Source organism: Carassius gibelio, chromosome A1 (assembly GCF_023724105.1).
Source record: "Carassius gibelio isolate Cgi1373 ecotype wild population from Czech Republic chromosome A1, carGib1.2-hapl.c, whole genome shotgun sequence".
In the NCBI taxonomy this organism is placed as follows: domain Eukaryota; kingdom Metazoa; phylum Chordata; class Actinopteri; order Cypriniformes; family Cyprinidae; genus Carassius; species Carassius gibelio.
In genome coordinates, this window is record NC_068371.1 from 31,161,551 (window position 1) to 31,178,241 (window position 16,691).

The 16,691-nt window shown below is 34.6% G+C and overlaps 1 protein-coding gene and 1 pseudogene across 1 annotated transcript; one reads left to right on the forward strand and one right to left on the reverse strand.

Moving 5' to 3' along the window:
• Positions 1 to 2,102: 2,102 nt before the first annotated feature.
• LOC128028783 (B-cell receptor CD22-like) lies at positions 2,103 to 11,362 on the reverse strand (annotated as a pseudogene).
• On the forward strand, positions 10,539 to 15,364 carry tspan34a (tetraspanin 34a). The gene is made up of 8 exons (XM_052529861.1): positions 10,539 to 10,632; positions 11,852 to 11,922; positions 12,237 to 12,452; positions 12,556 to 12,630; positions 13,350 to 13,457; positions 13,576 to 13,707; positions 14,041 to 14,133; positions 14,592 to 15,364. Exons 2-8 carry the CDS (start codon positions 11,866 to 11,868, stop codon positions 14,640 to 14,642), a joined length of 732 nt encoding a protein of 243 aa, XP_052385821.1. The 5' UTR covers positions 10,539 to 10,632; positions 11,852 to 11,865; the 3' UTR covers positions 14,643 to 15,364.
• Positions 15,365 to 16,691: the final 1,327 nt, after the last annotated feature.

The following is a 16,691-nucleotide window of genomic DNA, read 5'->3' on the forward strand; positions in this document are numbered from 1 at the left end:
AACTCCCCAACTCAATCCGAGCAGCTGAGTCCATAGCCATCTTCAAGATTCGGCTTAAAACACATCTCTTCCATCTTTATTTGACCCTCTAACTTTAACACTCACTATTGTAATTCTATTGTTTAAAAAATCTAACTACCTTTCTAATCTTTTTGTATTCTATTTTCTTTTCATTTATTATGCAATTGTATATGTATGTGTGTGTGTATGTGTAAAGACCTCTAACTGGCTTGCTCTATTCTTTTATCTTTTATTTTTTTATTCTATCTGTTTTCTTTTTATTTATTATATTATTTAAAATCCCATGCTATGTGTACTGTGTTAAGCTAACTGAGACTTGTTATAGCACTTATATATCATTGCTCTTTTTGTTGTTTTTGATTGCTTCCACTGTCTTCATCTGTAAGTCGCTTTGGATAAAAGCGTCTGCTTAAAGAATTAATGTAAATGTAATGTAAATGTAAAAAACTCTCATCATGCACTGTAGCATGACTAATTATTGTCACCACTGTTGAGGATCATATGATAAGTGCTCATGTCTAAAATCTTGAGCCTGGTCAACTTTTTTCCCCCAATCTTTAAGTGTCACAATAATGTTTGTTTAATAGGACTTTTTTGTATTTCCGTAATAGCTGAACATCATTTAACAAACCAAAGAGAGACACCTTCATGATGTTCATTTCAATGTTTTTGTAGAAAAAATTGCAATTTAACTTGCTTTTTCAAGCTTTTTTTTAATTCAGCAATTCATTTGTTTACTATGTGACACAACCGCAAGTGTTTAAAAGCAAATTATTTTGAATTAATAAAAGGGGCAAGAACCCAACTGAAGCAAACACTGATCTCCATGATGGCAGCATCATTTTAACCAATAAATAATCCGATCCTCTGTAATGCACAATAACAGCAGGTGTTTATCACTAATGCACAATCATTAGAATTAGTCACTTAATTATCTCACTAACTTTAACTCTTTTAGACTTGGGTGGAACAAAAATATGGCAGGAATTTTACTTTCGGACCTCTGGACTTGCTGGACTTTACATCTCTGTCTCTAATATATCTGCTTGTTTTACACTCGTTGGCCACCAGGTGGTATTGTGAGCAAATGAAGTTTCCAGAAATTATCCCACATAGCAACATTGTGTCGGCCCAGATCCGGCCCACATCTGGCACCCGTGGAAAGATGATCTGGCCCACATGCAGCGTGGAATGATGGTACTTGGGCGGACCACTCCTGTTTGCCAGATTTGAGCCACAAGCAAGCCATAGCAATGCCACATGTCAGCCAAGAGTAAATAAATTAACCAGAACTGGACCTTATCTGAGCCACAAAATCTGTGTATATATTAAATATTAAGTAATTTCAGCCTTAATAAGCCTGTTAACAAGCAGAATCACTGAAGGAAAGAAGAGAACAGAAAAAGAGATGAGCAGAAACACAAGAACTACAACTGACTTCAGCCACAACCTTAGATGAAATCAATTGAAGATGAAAGAAGACATTAAATCTCTCAAGATCTCACCAGAGGAGGATTAAACAACTCCACAAACAGCTTTACCAGCTTCACTTATTACTAACCAGACTGACTTTATTTCTGTTAGACATCTACAGAATGTTTTATTGAGAATTAACAGAGGTTTAACTCTAATGTGTTTCACCATAACAGTGATTAGTGTTTTAATTAGTTGGGCTCTTAACTCTTATTATGTAATGTGTCTTTTTTGGCTGTTGTGACAGTGTGTTTGTTAAACACATTTGCAGCATCAAAGAAAGCTAAAGTTACATGATATCAAGCGACGGCTGTTATTTTTTGATGGTTTTATAATCATCATGAAATACATTGATGTTTTTATTTATCTAAGAATTATGTTGTTCCAATGATACAATTGTACTACAAACCCTGTGTTTCTGTCGCATGAGATCCAGCAGTATTATAACAATCAGTTAAAATACTTTAACAAACATGAGCACAATGCACACAACCAGAGGAACTTCTGTTTTTACACTACATACATCATTAAAACTGTGACAAGTCGGTACTTCTCTGAGTTTTAACAAACATGTGACCCGTGCTGGCAAAATGAGTGTAAATTCACACTCAGCTACATGCGCAAAAAAAAAAAAAAAGTGACCTTTGGCTAACCTGGCCCAGTTTGCCCCACTCTTCAACAGCACACACACACTCAGATTGTGGATGATATTAGAATTTATTTATCTGCACACGGAGCGGTGGACAGGAAAGAATGGTGAGACATGTTAAGATATAATACAGCTCCATCCACAGCAGATCTCTCTCGCTGTGCTGTTCTCAATATAACAATAAACACCACTTACTGAAATTGTACTTAACAAAACGACAAGCAAAAATAAAACAAATTCCGAAATGTAATAATTTCTACAGAAAATTATACCTACTGTACAATATGGCTTGTACATTAGGTACATTATGGCTTTACTTTCTCTTCTTAAATGTAATGTTTTGTGATTGTATAATGCATTTTCAAAATCAATTAAGAACGATATGAATAGTAAGAGCATGTGTTGTATTTTGAATATAAGAGAATCATCCACTTTGTTAAATGTAGCATGACATAAATATAAAACTTTTTCAGTAAAACAGATAATTAAGTGCTCTACAAAACACAGTTTGCAATAAACATTTGCTAAACATATAAATCATATAAATCATTCTGCAGGTCAAACCCCCACCCCCCAAAAGTCACATTATTCTCATGAGGAGCACATGTGGAGGGGGTAAATGAAGACAACACATGAGCAATGTTTCAGGTGGTATGGCAGGCATAAACACATGAATCAAATATGGGTCCCAATTGAAAGAACGTGTAAATAGACAGCCAAAACAATTGCATAAATGCAACAAATCGGAATTGGGCATCAAGACCTGCAGTGTAAAAGAGGCCATAATGAAATGGCTCATTGGTGTAGATTAAAGAACAGGACATTTTATAGCACATTGATATTCTCTAATGACTCACAATGTTAAGATTCTCATAAATTATCACATTCTCATACAGAGGGATGTTCATTTTAGGCTCAGGAGTTGTACTGCAAGGATGAACGGCCTTCATGAAAAGAGAGACAGAAGAAAAATGAGAACCAGGAGGAAAAGGAAAACACAACTAGTTTTGAAAAGTGCTATAGTGACCTTGTCTAGGCTTGAATAAAAAAGTTGTACACTTACCACCACATTCTCATAAACATATGAGAATAGACTAGGATCAGATATCATGCCATCAGAAGTGTTTGTGTGAGACTGAAACGAAAATATATCCAATAATGTTACCATCAGCGTTCAGAAGAGAGAAGAGTGGTGAATCAGAGCCATAAAATAAAGACATATAAAACAAGAATAGCATGCATTATAAAATTAATATACATATTCATAAATATATACATGGATCATATCTTGATGTTCAGTCACATTCCACATTTGTTATGATTGTAAGTACATTTGTATGCAGAAACGAAATCTGGCACCAAGATTTTACTGTACAATAAAGCAATTGATAAGAAACATGGACATTTCAATACTTTTTTCTGATGCACAATATAGCCTCTAAGAGTTATTTAATTAGTTCATAGATGAGATAGAATCGCTGTGAGCAGATCTCAGTGTGACAACTCATAGACTCAAGCCTCTTTCTATAAATTGCTATAATGTCAAAGCACATGTGATGACGTAACGAGCAGCTGAAATGCATAGATCCACTACCGAAAAAAAACCCTGATATATATATATATATATATATATATATATATATATATATATATATATATATATATATATATATATATATATATAAGGAATAATTGATGACTGCTCGATTTCTTGAGGTGTGGTAAGCGGAATAATTGACTCTGGGCTGTTGAAGGAAAAAATAATGCACACCTGAGGTGGTGATGTGGCCACAACACAAAGCGGATCAATCAGGTGATATGTTTAAAGGGATTCATCCAGTTTTTGTATTTACATCGCTATTGTGATAAGAACATTACATCCAACACCTCTTTTGCTAGTTCCAGAACGTCATTTTAAAGATGGTAATGCTTGAGCCATTCTAATGCAGTTATTAATTAACTTATTAGAAAGAGAGCGAGAGAAACACACACACACACAAACACACAGAGAGATGATGTGATTTTTTTTTTCACAAATTTGGTGTGATTCTTTTTTTTTTTTTTTTATTCTTTCCCTTTTAGGTTCTTCTCTTCTCCATTTTTTCCTTATTTATTTTGAATGACATTATCTTTCCCTTTAGCACCCCCTATTGAGAAAAAAAAAAAAAAACTTATTTGAGACCTTAGTGAAATTGACTGACCTTTGACTGCAGTGTGTTCCTGTTCATGCAGCTGCTAAAAAAGAAATCATGTTATATTGACATTACACAATATTAAACCACATAACTAAACACACACACACATACAGGTTTTGTCATTCTTACCAGGTAAGCAGTACAATGATGACAGCAACCACAACTCCACAAAGCGTAACTACAATGGCTGTATGAGATATCTTCAAATTTAGTACTGAGACAAGATGAAACATTAAGAGAAATTGATCAGAATAACTTAGTTTAGAAGGAGTAATGTAAGTAAATGAGCTGCTCTACCTTTAACAGTGACAGTAACAGCGTCTGATCTCTGAGATCCATGTTGATTGTGAGCCTCACAGTAGAAGCGTCCACTCTGTAGTGCACTGAAACTCTGTCCAGATCCAACAGAGGAGCTTTGATTCTCCTTAAACCAGCTGAAGTTCAGAGCAGGAGGGTTTGAATCACTGCTGCAGATCAGAGTCACTGAATCTCCCTCCACTATTACACCTGATCCAGTTATAGACACTGAGACGTTCCTGGGAGGATCTTAAAAATTAAAATAAAGATATAATTATCTATAATGATAAATCTGAGGTGACAAGGAATTAGACTGAATCATCATTAACTCACACATGACGTTTAAAGTCACACTAGCAGAGTATTTCTCTCCATGTTTATTTCTGGACTTGCACTTGTATATTCCACTGTGATGAGAGTTGATATTTGAGATGCTATAGACTCTTCCAGATCCTACAGATATTCTTCCTTTAAACCAGCTGATTTTTTGCAGGAGGGTTTGCATCACTGCTGCAGTTCAGAGTCACTGAATCTCCCTCCACTATTACAGATGGACTGATGGATACTGAGAGGATAATTGGTGGGTCTAAAAAGAACAAAATTCAAAGCCTTAAATGATCTTGTTCAAACACAATCTACATTCTTTTGTTTTTGAAAAGAACTAATGAATCTGTACTCACAGGAGACAGTGAGCTGAGCAGCAGGAGAGATGTAAGTGTGTCCATGTAGAGCACAGCTGTATCTGCCTGCATCCTCTCTTCTGACTGACTGCAGCAGGAGTTGATTGTTTCTGTCTCTTCTCTCAGTTAATGGCTGTGAGTTTCTGTACCAGATGAATGTTGCTCTGTCAGTCAGAGCGCAGCTGCTTTTACATGTCAGACGGACATTATGACCCTCTGTCACTCTCTCAGGAGCCTCCACCTGAAGATCTGAACACAACACACACATTATATCTAGTGCTGCTGTCATACACTGATTATTATTCAACATAATCCACAGAAGAAGAGCTCAGCCTCATGAAAGTCACCTGTGACAGTAAGATTCACTCCTGGATGACCAAGCCATTTCACATCAGGTTTATCAGTTGTGAATCTGAAATAGTACATGTGTTGGTCCTTCTGTGTCACATGACTCAGTCTGATGGTGCAGTTCTGCTGTTTGTCTCCCAGATACTGAAGCCTCTGACTGTATTCAGGATCCTTAGACAGATCTGGAAACTCATTATCAGTATTTCTAACAGTAGTTTTGGTCCAGAACACTTTCTCAATCTTATATCCAGTAGGGTATGTATAATTGCAGTTCATTATCACTGATGAGGTCTTTAGTGCACAGATGTGTGAAGGAGTGTAACTCACACCCCAACCAGCAGAAACCCCTGAAACACAGAATTCATTTTAAGCAAAACTGATATTAAAAAAAATATTATTTTAACATTCGCCAATGACACTTTTCTACTGCACAGTATGGCTCAGTATGATTCTCTTTTGGGGGGTTGTCCACTGGGTACAGTACCTGGTACCTAATACATTTTTTAGTACCACTTCAGTTGAGGTTCCAAGCAAATCATACTGTTGCTAAAACGTGACGTGTAAATGTCAGATCAAGGACTGGCTGGAGAGAACCTTCACTACCTATATCACTGAACTTGCGACACAAAATAACACAAAAGAAATGCCAGATTTAAATCAGCACCTCTACTAAAGGATCGAACACAACTGTTTTAAATAAACCCACCTAGAAATATTTAATGTTCTGGGAATGTTTTCAGTGGCAAGTTTTATTTTAGTTCCCAGAGTGTTCTGCTAAAAGTTAGGATAACATTATCTAAAACATTATAGAAATGTTTATTGATAACATTGTTAGAACATTATCCTCTAACATTCTAATAATGGTTCCCATCACATTCAATGTGGGCTTACATTGCTCAGAAGTCAAATTCTGGTTGAAAGCGTAAACCCAACCTTTAATTGATGGCAAACTCCAGCAATCAATAAATCATAAATGTAAAATCCTTTATTGCTTATCAATGCACAATCAAATGGCCCATAAGGTGCTGTAGACTTAGATCTTATATAGTGCATCTGTTCATATTAATTTACATTGTTTGTGAATCACTTTTTACCACAGAATACTAGACACACAGAGACCTCAATAATTAGTATATCAATCTCAACAATGGTGGCATGCTTCATGCCGCAATGCATTCTGGGTGCCATGAGTATGAGTTTTGTATGATGTACCCATAATACATTGCAGCATGAAGCATGTCACCATTGTTGATACAGACCATCAATCTAGATGTTTGCTTTACAATTCAGCTGGGTCTCAGGCTGTTGACCCATTGAGTTGCTTAAAAAAATAATATACAATTAAACCATACCTTATATGAAATCATCAGCATCACCTAAACACATATTCTGTTGCCGTCTTTGTCATAAAAAAAGATCACAGCAGCTGAAGAACAACAATGACAAATCAAGTGACAAATTGCACAACTAAAGCCAACACTTACCACCATTATGGTGACATCAAACTCAACTAATACTTTTAAACAGACATGAACATCAACTTCTAAACCTCTGCTTAATTCTTAATTAGACTCTTAGGGAATAATGTTCTGATAAAAAAAAAAGTTGAATGTTTTTAGAGAATGCTATCCTATCTTTTGAGAGAATGTTCTGGGAACAAAAATAAAATTACCCACTAAAAACCTTGTAAGAGCAATCCATGGTAATATTCTTAGAAAATTTTTAGACCAAAACAATTGTAGCTGGGTAGTTTCAGTCCGGCGCTGTTCGCATTTTCCCATCCAGTGCCATGTCGTTTAATTAGCAAATGCATTCGAGCCCATTTTCACCAATGTGGTCTAAAAAAGAGTTGTGTTCAAGCTCCTGGAAAACAGCTGTGATAACGCCCATTTTCAAGGCCGGTGATAAAACACTGATGGAGAACTATAGGTCTATCAGTATACTACCTGTAATCTCCAAGGTAGCAGAGAAATGGGTGCCGAAACTGACTACTGACTACTGATCTTAGTAAAGGTCATACAACACTGCATCCAATGGAGTTTGGCTTTCGAAGTAATCACTCCACAGAAACAGCCATTCGCTTTTTTTTATCGAGAACATCAAAATTAATTTAGATAAAGGAGGCATGGTGGGTGCAATATTTTTAGATTAAAAAAAAAGCATTTGACACCATCGATCATCTTGTTCTTTTGTCAAAATCATCTTATTTAAATTTTTTCGGAAGGAAATCAAATGGATGAAATCATATTTAACTGACAGAAAACAAAGTACACGCATTAACAAAACTCAATTTACATATCTAAACTGTAAAATAGGTGTCCCTCTTGGATCTATACTGGGCCCCCTTCTGTTCAGTCTCTACATAAATGACCTGCCTGTTTGTCCATCTGAACATTTACAAATGTTTGCAGATGACAAAATCCTCTACGTGCCTGCTAAAAATAAACAACAAGCTGCACACCAACTGACTGAGGCCATGAGTAAGGTATTCATTTGGCTAACTAATTTATGCTTACACCTGAACATTAGTAAAACAGTATGTGTGTATTTTACAAAACAAACTACTGTACCTTATGACCCTGAGGTTATTGTTAACCAAGATAAGGTTAGAGTGGTATCTGACTTTAAATATCTGGGAATCATCCTAGACTCACGACTCTCATTCAAAAAGCATACAAGAAAGGTTGCCAATATTGTCAAATTTAACCTGGCAAATTTTAAGCACATAATATCATACCTACCAATGAAGGCCACAAAGCTTTTCTTGCATGCAATTATCTTTTCAAATTTTCCTTACTGTTTAACCGCTAATAACAGCTGGGTGCAAGCCAATAAAACAATATTGCAACCACTGGAGTCACTTTATAAACAGGAATTAAAGACATTGGACCATAAGGGTAATAATTATCATCAGTGTCACATAATCAAAAAACAATGAGTTAGCCCAAATGAGTTAAGGGAATGTAATAGTCTCTCCTCTTTTAAAAACATCTTAAATCTTGGATTAGGGACAATTATAATTGTTACCATACAGCAAATACTTAAGTCCATGAACCTACTTTTTTCTTTAATTTCCATTTTTTATATAGTCTATTCACTATATACTGTTATTAAGTTGAGGGCTAGGTGAGGTGAGCAATATATTGTCTGTTTGAGGGTATGTTCATATAGTTTTAAAATTCCTGCTGTACTTATTACATTGCTATTGTATTTATTGAATTTATAGTGTATTTTTATTGACTTTTGTATTTTTAATGTGCCTGTTAAGACTTGGCTAGGGACAACAGATGTAAACTAGCACTTGTAGCTAACTCTGGCTTGTTTACAGCAAGTAACTTGTTTGTTGATCGATTGTCCCTCTCAAAGAAAGAAAGAAAGAAAGAAAGAAAGAAAGAAAGAAAGAAAGAAAGAAAGAAAGAAAGAAAGAAAGAAAGAGAAAGGATTGTAAGTTGATTTGGATAAAAGCATTTGCAAAATGACTAAATGTAAATGTAAATATCAAAGGAAGGGAAATTTGATTTCTCATTTCAGAACCCCTTATAATCACAATATATGCATTTTATATTTATTATATCCTCAACTTCATATGAAAAACTTGAAAAATGTTGTTGTTTTGATCAGTGAGAACAGCCAGAGTGAACAGTAGCTTTGACTCACCATGAATCATGAGCAGAAAGATCAAAATAGAAGCAGCCATTCCGACAGACTTCAGCAGAGCCACAACTACAAAACATATACAGTAGGTATTTAAAAAGAAATTATTTCTGACATTATTAGCATCATTTGAACTGTGTCTCTACAATGGCTGGAAAGCCCCTTTGAGTTCATCAGTCAACCAGAGTTTAGTGATTAATGTACTTGTAATTATTAAAGTTATGACAATAAAATATTACATCTGTTTATTTGAGTATGTATTTATTTGTTGTTACTTCTCAATTTAATTTTGAGAAGAAAAAAAAGAAAAGAAAAAGAAAAACTATATCAAATTATTTTATGTATAGATTTGGTTATTTAACTCAGACCCAGATCTTCAATACTTCTGGATGGAAATGCATCATAAAAATATGATGAACTACTGTATGTTTACAAATATAATAATCTAAAAAAGTTGTGAAGTAAACCACCATGCCTTGAATCAAGAAGTGATCAATATATATCTATACAGCATTTTCTTTTTGACAACTACAATATGATGCTTTATTTCAGTCTCATTTCTTCTTGTGTGAAGGCGTTACCTACATAAAACCTGGTTTAACTTACCTCATTGCTGACACTGACGTCACAGTGATTTTACAATATTATATCAACTGTTGATAATACATTCAAAAAACAAAGAAAGAAAGACACTTTCAAAAGAACAGAGAGATATCAAAGTCTGTCTTACCAAGCCCCTTAAAGCCTCAATGACACATAATGAATACACACAGAGCTCTGAAACACAGCATGGTAAACCACTATGATTTGACTTCCCCTGTCTGAGTGAGTTCCGTAGTTTGTGGCAAAAAAGAAGAAATATACAATGAACTTAAAGACAGACACAGACAGACAGATTAATAGATAGATAGATAGATAGATAGATGGATAGATAGATAGATAGATAGATAGATAGATAGATAGATAGATAGATAGATAGATAGATAGATAGATAGATAGATAGATAGATTTTTATTTTTTTGGTGGCCTACAGGAGTTTCCTTCTTCTTTCTTCTTCAAACAGTTCAAAGGTCTATTTCAACACACGTATATAAAATAAATATTTCCATGACTGTATCATCAGCTGACTTCAATCTAAACTCATCATGCCATAAAAGCTTCATCCATAAGGAAGTTGTTCTGGGAAAAAATAAATAAGAAAACATGAGGCGTTGTTAGAGTGTAAGCCCCGCCCCCAGCATATACTTTTGTCTGACGACGTTTGAGACTTCAGATCGATTCCACACACCTGAGAGCACCATTCACCTGTGGACAGGTAGGCATGCTTTCATCTGTTCTTTCACATACAGAACATAACAGATATTATTCGACATTCATCAAGAAAATGATGTGATTTCCAGAGTTTAAAATTATTAATGGAAATGTTTAGTTTCTATAATTGTAGATTTTTAAGAAGAGTGATATATTTATGTTTATACAAACAAACTAATAGGAAAACACACACACACACACACACGAGTCAGAAACCAATGCTATTTATAGAGAATAGCCAAAATTAACCTCCTCCGGTAAGCATCACCACATTTTGAGGAGCCAACCCATCTGGAAAACATCAGAATTTCCTTCACTAGTCAAATATTTCCCAGAACCAGATAAAGCTGTATTTACTCTTTCCAGTGCCTGCTAGCAGGAAGTAGAGGAGCTGTCCATTAATCTTTAGTTAGCTCTGACTACTCGTTCCTATTTTCCCAGTAGTAGTGCTAGCTTTTTTGTTTTTTGTTTTTTAACGGTGCACTTCTTTACAGCTCTGACGTCATTTAAGAGAAGCAGGTGATAAAACAGTCTATAGATTGATACATATTTTTTGATAATTACATTACTGTCCAGTTTGTTTCTCGGTTTTGTACAAACATTAAGGGAAAATTCCTTTTCATAAGTTTGCAAACATTATGGCAATGTTATTTTTAATGTTCTCTGAACGTTCTGAAACAAGTAAAAAATAATACACAAATGTCCAACTAAAACATTTTAGAAATACATTCCATGCTGGATAATAAGGGTTTTAGAACATTAAAGAACCTGTTTGAAGAAAATTTAGCCAGAATATTAGTCAAAGTTTGTAGGGTTTTTTGTCATTTTTGATGCATTCTTGCTATATATATTTTACTGACCTCAATACCTGAAAGGTGTGATAATATAAAAGATAATAAAATATAAAATGTTTTAACTGTGATTATAATCACAGTTAATGTTGTATAGATGCAATAGTCCTTTTATAATAATATTAATAATGATATTAATAAAACAATCATTTTTATATATATATATATATATATATATATATATATATATATATATATATATATATATATATATATATATATATATATATATATATATATATATATATATATATATATATATTAAGATTCACTTTTATACCCCTGCTTTTCTAAACACATTTGTAAAAAAATAAAAATAAAATAAATAAATGCATAACAATAATCTGTAATATTTTTTTTATTTTTTATTAGGAAAATCTGCCAAGATGTGCTGCAAGGGTTTTCTCAAAGTTATGATGTTCGTCTTCAACGGCGTCATCTTTGTAAGTATGATCTTCATTGAATATGGGACTTCTCAACCCAAAAATGTTTCATGACTGCTTTTTACAATGACCAGTTCATCCATTTTACTTATTTCTAAATAGAACAGAGTTTAAATCTGTGACTCTTATCACTAACTACTTCTGTCATAAAGGCCTCCTGTAAACTGAGCTACTGAGTAACTCTTATCAAACGAGGAATATAATAAAAGCTCCTTCACCCAGATCACTCATGTTTCCACACACAAAACTATTTACTGCAACATTAAACTGTAAAATGACAGTGGTTTCCTCCATCCTCCCCTTCCTCATTGCAGCTGGCAGGCGCTGCCATATTGGCGGTGGGCATCTGGGTGGCAGTAGACAGAGTCTCTCTTCTGGGCTTTATAGAGCACATTGAAGAGGCGCCCCCTGAACTGGCACAGCTGGCAAACATCGGCTACCTGCTGATCGGTGTGGGAGTGTTTCTGACGCTCGTGGGCTTCCTGGGATGCTGTGGAGCCGTAAAGGAAAGCAAATGCATGCTGCTCTCGGTAAGTGAGCCTGTTTCCATTAAATGTTTAATTTGAATCTGAATGTTTCACTCACAAAGTTTAGATTCTGACAAAAATGTAAATTTCTCAACTTTTCTCCTAGTTCTTCACCATTGTGCTCATTATCTTCCTCGTGGAGGTGGCAGCGGCGATAGTGCTCTTCGTCTTTGAGCCTTTGGTGAGATCTAATACACCATACCAGAACAAAAGCACACTGAAGAAAACAAACAAAAACAAACAAACAAACAAAAATAAAAACCCAGAGGTGTAGGATTTACAATTTTCACTCAAAAACGTTTACAAATTTCACAACTAATTATAAGGAAAGAGCAAGTAACACATTTATTTAAATGTAAAACTTTCACGTAGCTACACCCCTGCATTTTTGTGATTAATATTGAATAATATATATATATAGGGACTTTACGTACAAAAACAATTTCCAGCCTATTTTAAATATGCAGTATCTACACAAAATTATAAAAGTTCCCATATTTTTTAAAGCATTTCATAACCATGGGAGCTAACAGGAGTGACACAAATGCAAAATACTTTCAAAACAACTCAAAAATCCTATTTAGTCAAGTAAAAAATACAGAGCAATCATGATACACAAATGATCTTAAAATAATAATTTGAGCCTTAAAAGATGTGAGCTTTTAATGAACAAATACATTTTCATGACCAAGTTCATATTGGCAATACAATATACAGCACATTAAGAATCACAATAGCTTATTTGTACAAAAATAGATTTTAAACCCATATACACCTTATAATCTGATCTGTTTATGATTTCATAATCCTGTATGGTTGTAATCAATTTGTCTTCGCATGTAAGGGAGAGCATTAGTCTGCAAAATCAGAGACTGAAGCTGAATTTTAACCTCATTCCAGTTTCAGAAAATTCTGGATGAAATTGAAGGAAAAGTTGCTAAAAGCATTGAGGACAACTATGGCCGCTCCGAGAGTTTCACTTCAGTCTGGAACAGCACTATGAATGAGGTACAGCACCAGCCATCATGTCCAGCTCTTTAAATCCCTAATAATTTAAACTGTTTGTAAACCACTGCATGTGTGTGTGTGTGTGTGTGTGTTTATTTATTTATTTATTTTTTTCTAGCTGAAATGCTGTGGATATACAAACTACACTGACTTCATGGGCTCTCCGTTCGTAAATTCCACATCACTGTATCCTGTCACATGTTGCACAAATAGTTCTGGACCCTGCAATGAAATGGCAGCAAAAACAGATGTATGTTACAGAACACTTTGTGATGAAACATATTACCAAAGCTTACATTTATGTGTTTAATGATATGTATGAATTTATGACCATCCCATAGCCTCACTGAATGGCATGAAGTTAATTTTGTGTAAAACCAATGTGGCTTTTTGCATGAAAGATGTGTTGTTTATGCCAGTAGGTTGCAAATTATAAATGCATACAATAAAATGCAACCAACCATAATTGTGCATTAAATACATCAATATGAGTATGTGGTATGATAAAATAAGTACAAATAATTGTGTAAAAACATTGTATTGATGTGTGCATTTGATCAGTTTGTTTTTGCCGTTGTTGTAGATTGCCGTGGGCTGCTTCCAGGCATTAGTGAATCTGGTCGAAGACAATGCAATTCTGCTGGCTGGTGTGGCTTTGGGAATCGCTGCTTTAGAGGTATTTGCTTAATTTTTAAAAAAAAAAAATTCAGCACATACAAGATGCACGCATATGCAGACTAATGTTCTTGCACCCAATGACAAAAGATGATCAACATCTCAGTATGTGATTGAATAGAATTAATGGTCTGCTTCATGCATTACATTGTATTTTTAATTGGTTTGATATTTATTTGGATGAATTTTAGTAAAGGTCTGGCTTATGTTTCTTAAAGGTTTGCCAGTTTTTGTTCCACAGACCATCCTGCGATTAGATAATGAGGTTTCCTTACACATTGGCACAAAGAAAGCCAAAATGGTTAAACCAACTAAAATAAAAGATTAGTTAGAAAAATAAAAACTTAGCTTTGCTAACTATATAGATAAAAAAGTAACCAACCAAAGATTAAGTATCCATTTTCGTATTACTGCACATATTGATAATATTAATATTGTATCTTATTTGTTCATTCACAGATAGCAGCAATGGTTGTTTCTATGATCCTTTACAAGAATGTAGGAAAATGAAACCAGGACCAGCAACATTTCTGTTTACATCATTGTTTACTGTGAAATGTGTAACTATTGAATATTTTATCTGGAGTTGTGTAAATATCTGCTGCACGTATGAACGACTTTAGCTATAAAATGTAGATTTTTTTTTTGTTCTTTTTTAAAATATATATTTTTTTAATTTTTAACCTCAAGTACAAGCATATTTTGGTCAAGATATGATCCTGACTGCAAATGTTTAATGTCTAAAACAATGTTATTAAAGATCATTACAACATATTCTACACTATCTTTGATATATTACACTATTTGATTATTTGTGTATGAACATCTGTACCAACTATCATATAATAACACAGAAGACAGGAATCACTGGTTGAAAAGACCTATGAATGTATCACATCATATCTAGTTAATGGTATAAAGTCTTGTCATTAATTACTCACCTCTATATGCCATTCTAACACAGTACATGTAACGCCCATGGACTATTATGTGTTTGTTTTCCTCCACCACATGTTCCATGTCCTAGTTTTCTCCTGCATTTCCTTGTGTCCATATTTGGTTTTCCTGTTCCCATTAAGTTTAATTGTTCATTGATTTCAGGTGTGTCCCAATTATGTCTATGTGTATTTAAGCCCTGTGTTTCCTGTGTCCTGCATGTGGTATTTTTTTTTTTTTTTGCTCATCCCTTGTGCTACTTGTGTGTTCCTTTGGATAATAAATAATTAAATGCTCCTTTGTCTCTTCGTCTCCTTGTTCATGCACAGCATCAGCATGACAATACACAGTATGGCCGCTGGTCAGGGTAGGTTTAGGGTTAGTTGAATGTAGACAAAAAAGTGTAAGAAGATATTAAGCAGACAGTCTAATAATTCTCTACCAACTTCTTGTTGACATGTAGTTCTCCAAACTTTCGTACAGCAATTGCTAATTAGTTTGACAAATTGGTTGTGATGTTCATAATCTTTCAGTTACTTTGGATTAAACTATCTGCTAAAGTAAAAAAAAAAAATCAAGACACTGCTGTCAGTCATTCAGAGCTCCACCCACAGAGAGACAGAGAACATAACAGTCTGTCAAAGCTGAAAGAAATAATTTGGATTTGGGAATTAATACATTAATTAATTATACACATCAAATTTCTGGTTGCTAAGAAAGGACTTGAATCATTTGATCTTAAAAAGTAAATTATATATATGAATGATGGATAAAAAATGCCAAGTATCCAGGGAACAGTTGGGGGTTCAGTGCCTTGCTCAAGGGTCTCACCTCAGTTGTAGTATTGAGGATGGAAGGAGCACTGGATATTCCCTCTCCCCATCTACAATCTCTGCTGGACCTGAGACTCACACCCACAATCTTTGGGTTACAAGTCCAACTCTCTTAGCTGACTTAGCTGACTTATAAGTGCATTACCACCACCTATCTCTCAAATGGACCATTGACACTCCTAATTGAGAGTAAATTGAGCGTCAGTGATCCATGTGAAAGGCAGTAATGCACTTATAAGCCTGCGATCCTCCATAAAGCAAGAAGATGTATAAGACGACACACAAACTTGGTTTGTGTTTTACTGAAGAAACAAAGTTAGTTTTGTCTATGTGACACATTGATTATTTGATATATTACCTAACTTTGCTCAAGTTTTTGGTATTTGACTTACTTTACTTATTACTTTACTTACTTGTATTTACTTACTTTACTTTACTTACTTACTTATTTTGACTTACTTACCAAGACAGAACTGCTTGTGATTCCAGCAAACCCATCGTTCCATCACAATTTCACCATCAAGTTAGGCACATCAACCATAACTCCTTCAAAAACAGCTAGAAGCCTTGGAGTTATGATTGATGATCAGCTGACTTTCTCAGACCACATTGCTAAAACTGTCAGATCCTGCAGATTCGCTTTATTCAACATCAAGAAGATCAAGCCCTTTCTTTGGGAACATGCTGCACAACTCCTTGTTCAAGCTCTTGTTCTGTCCAGGCTGGACTATTGCAATGCTCTCTTGGCAGGTCTTCCAGCCAGTTCTATCAAACCTTTACAATTAATTCA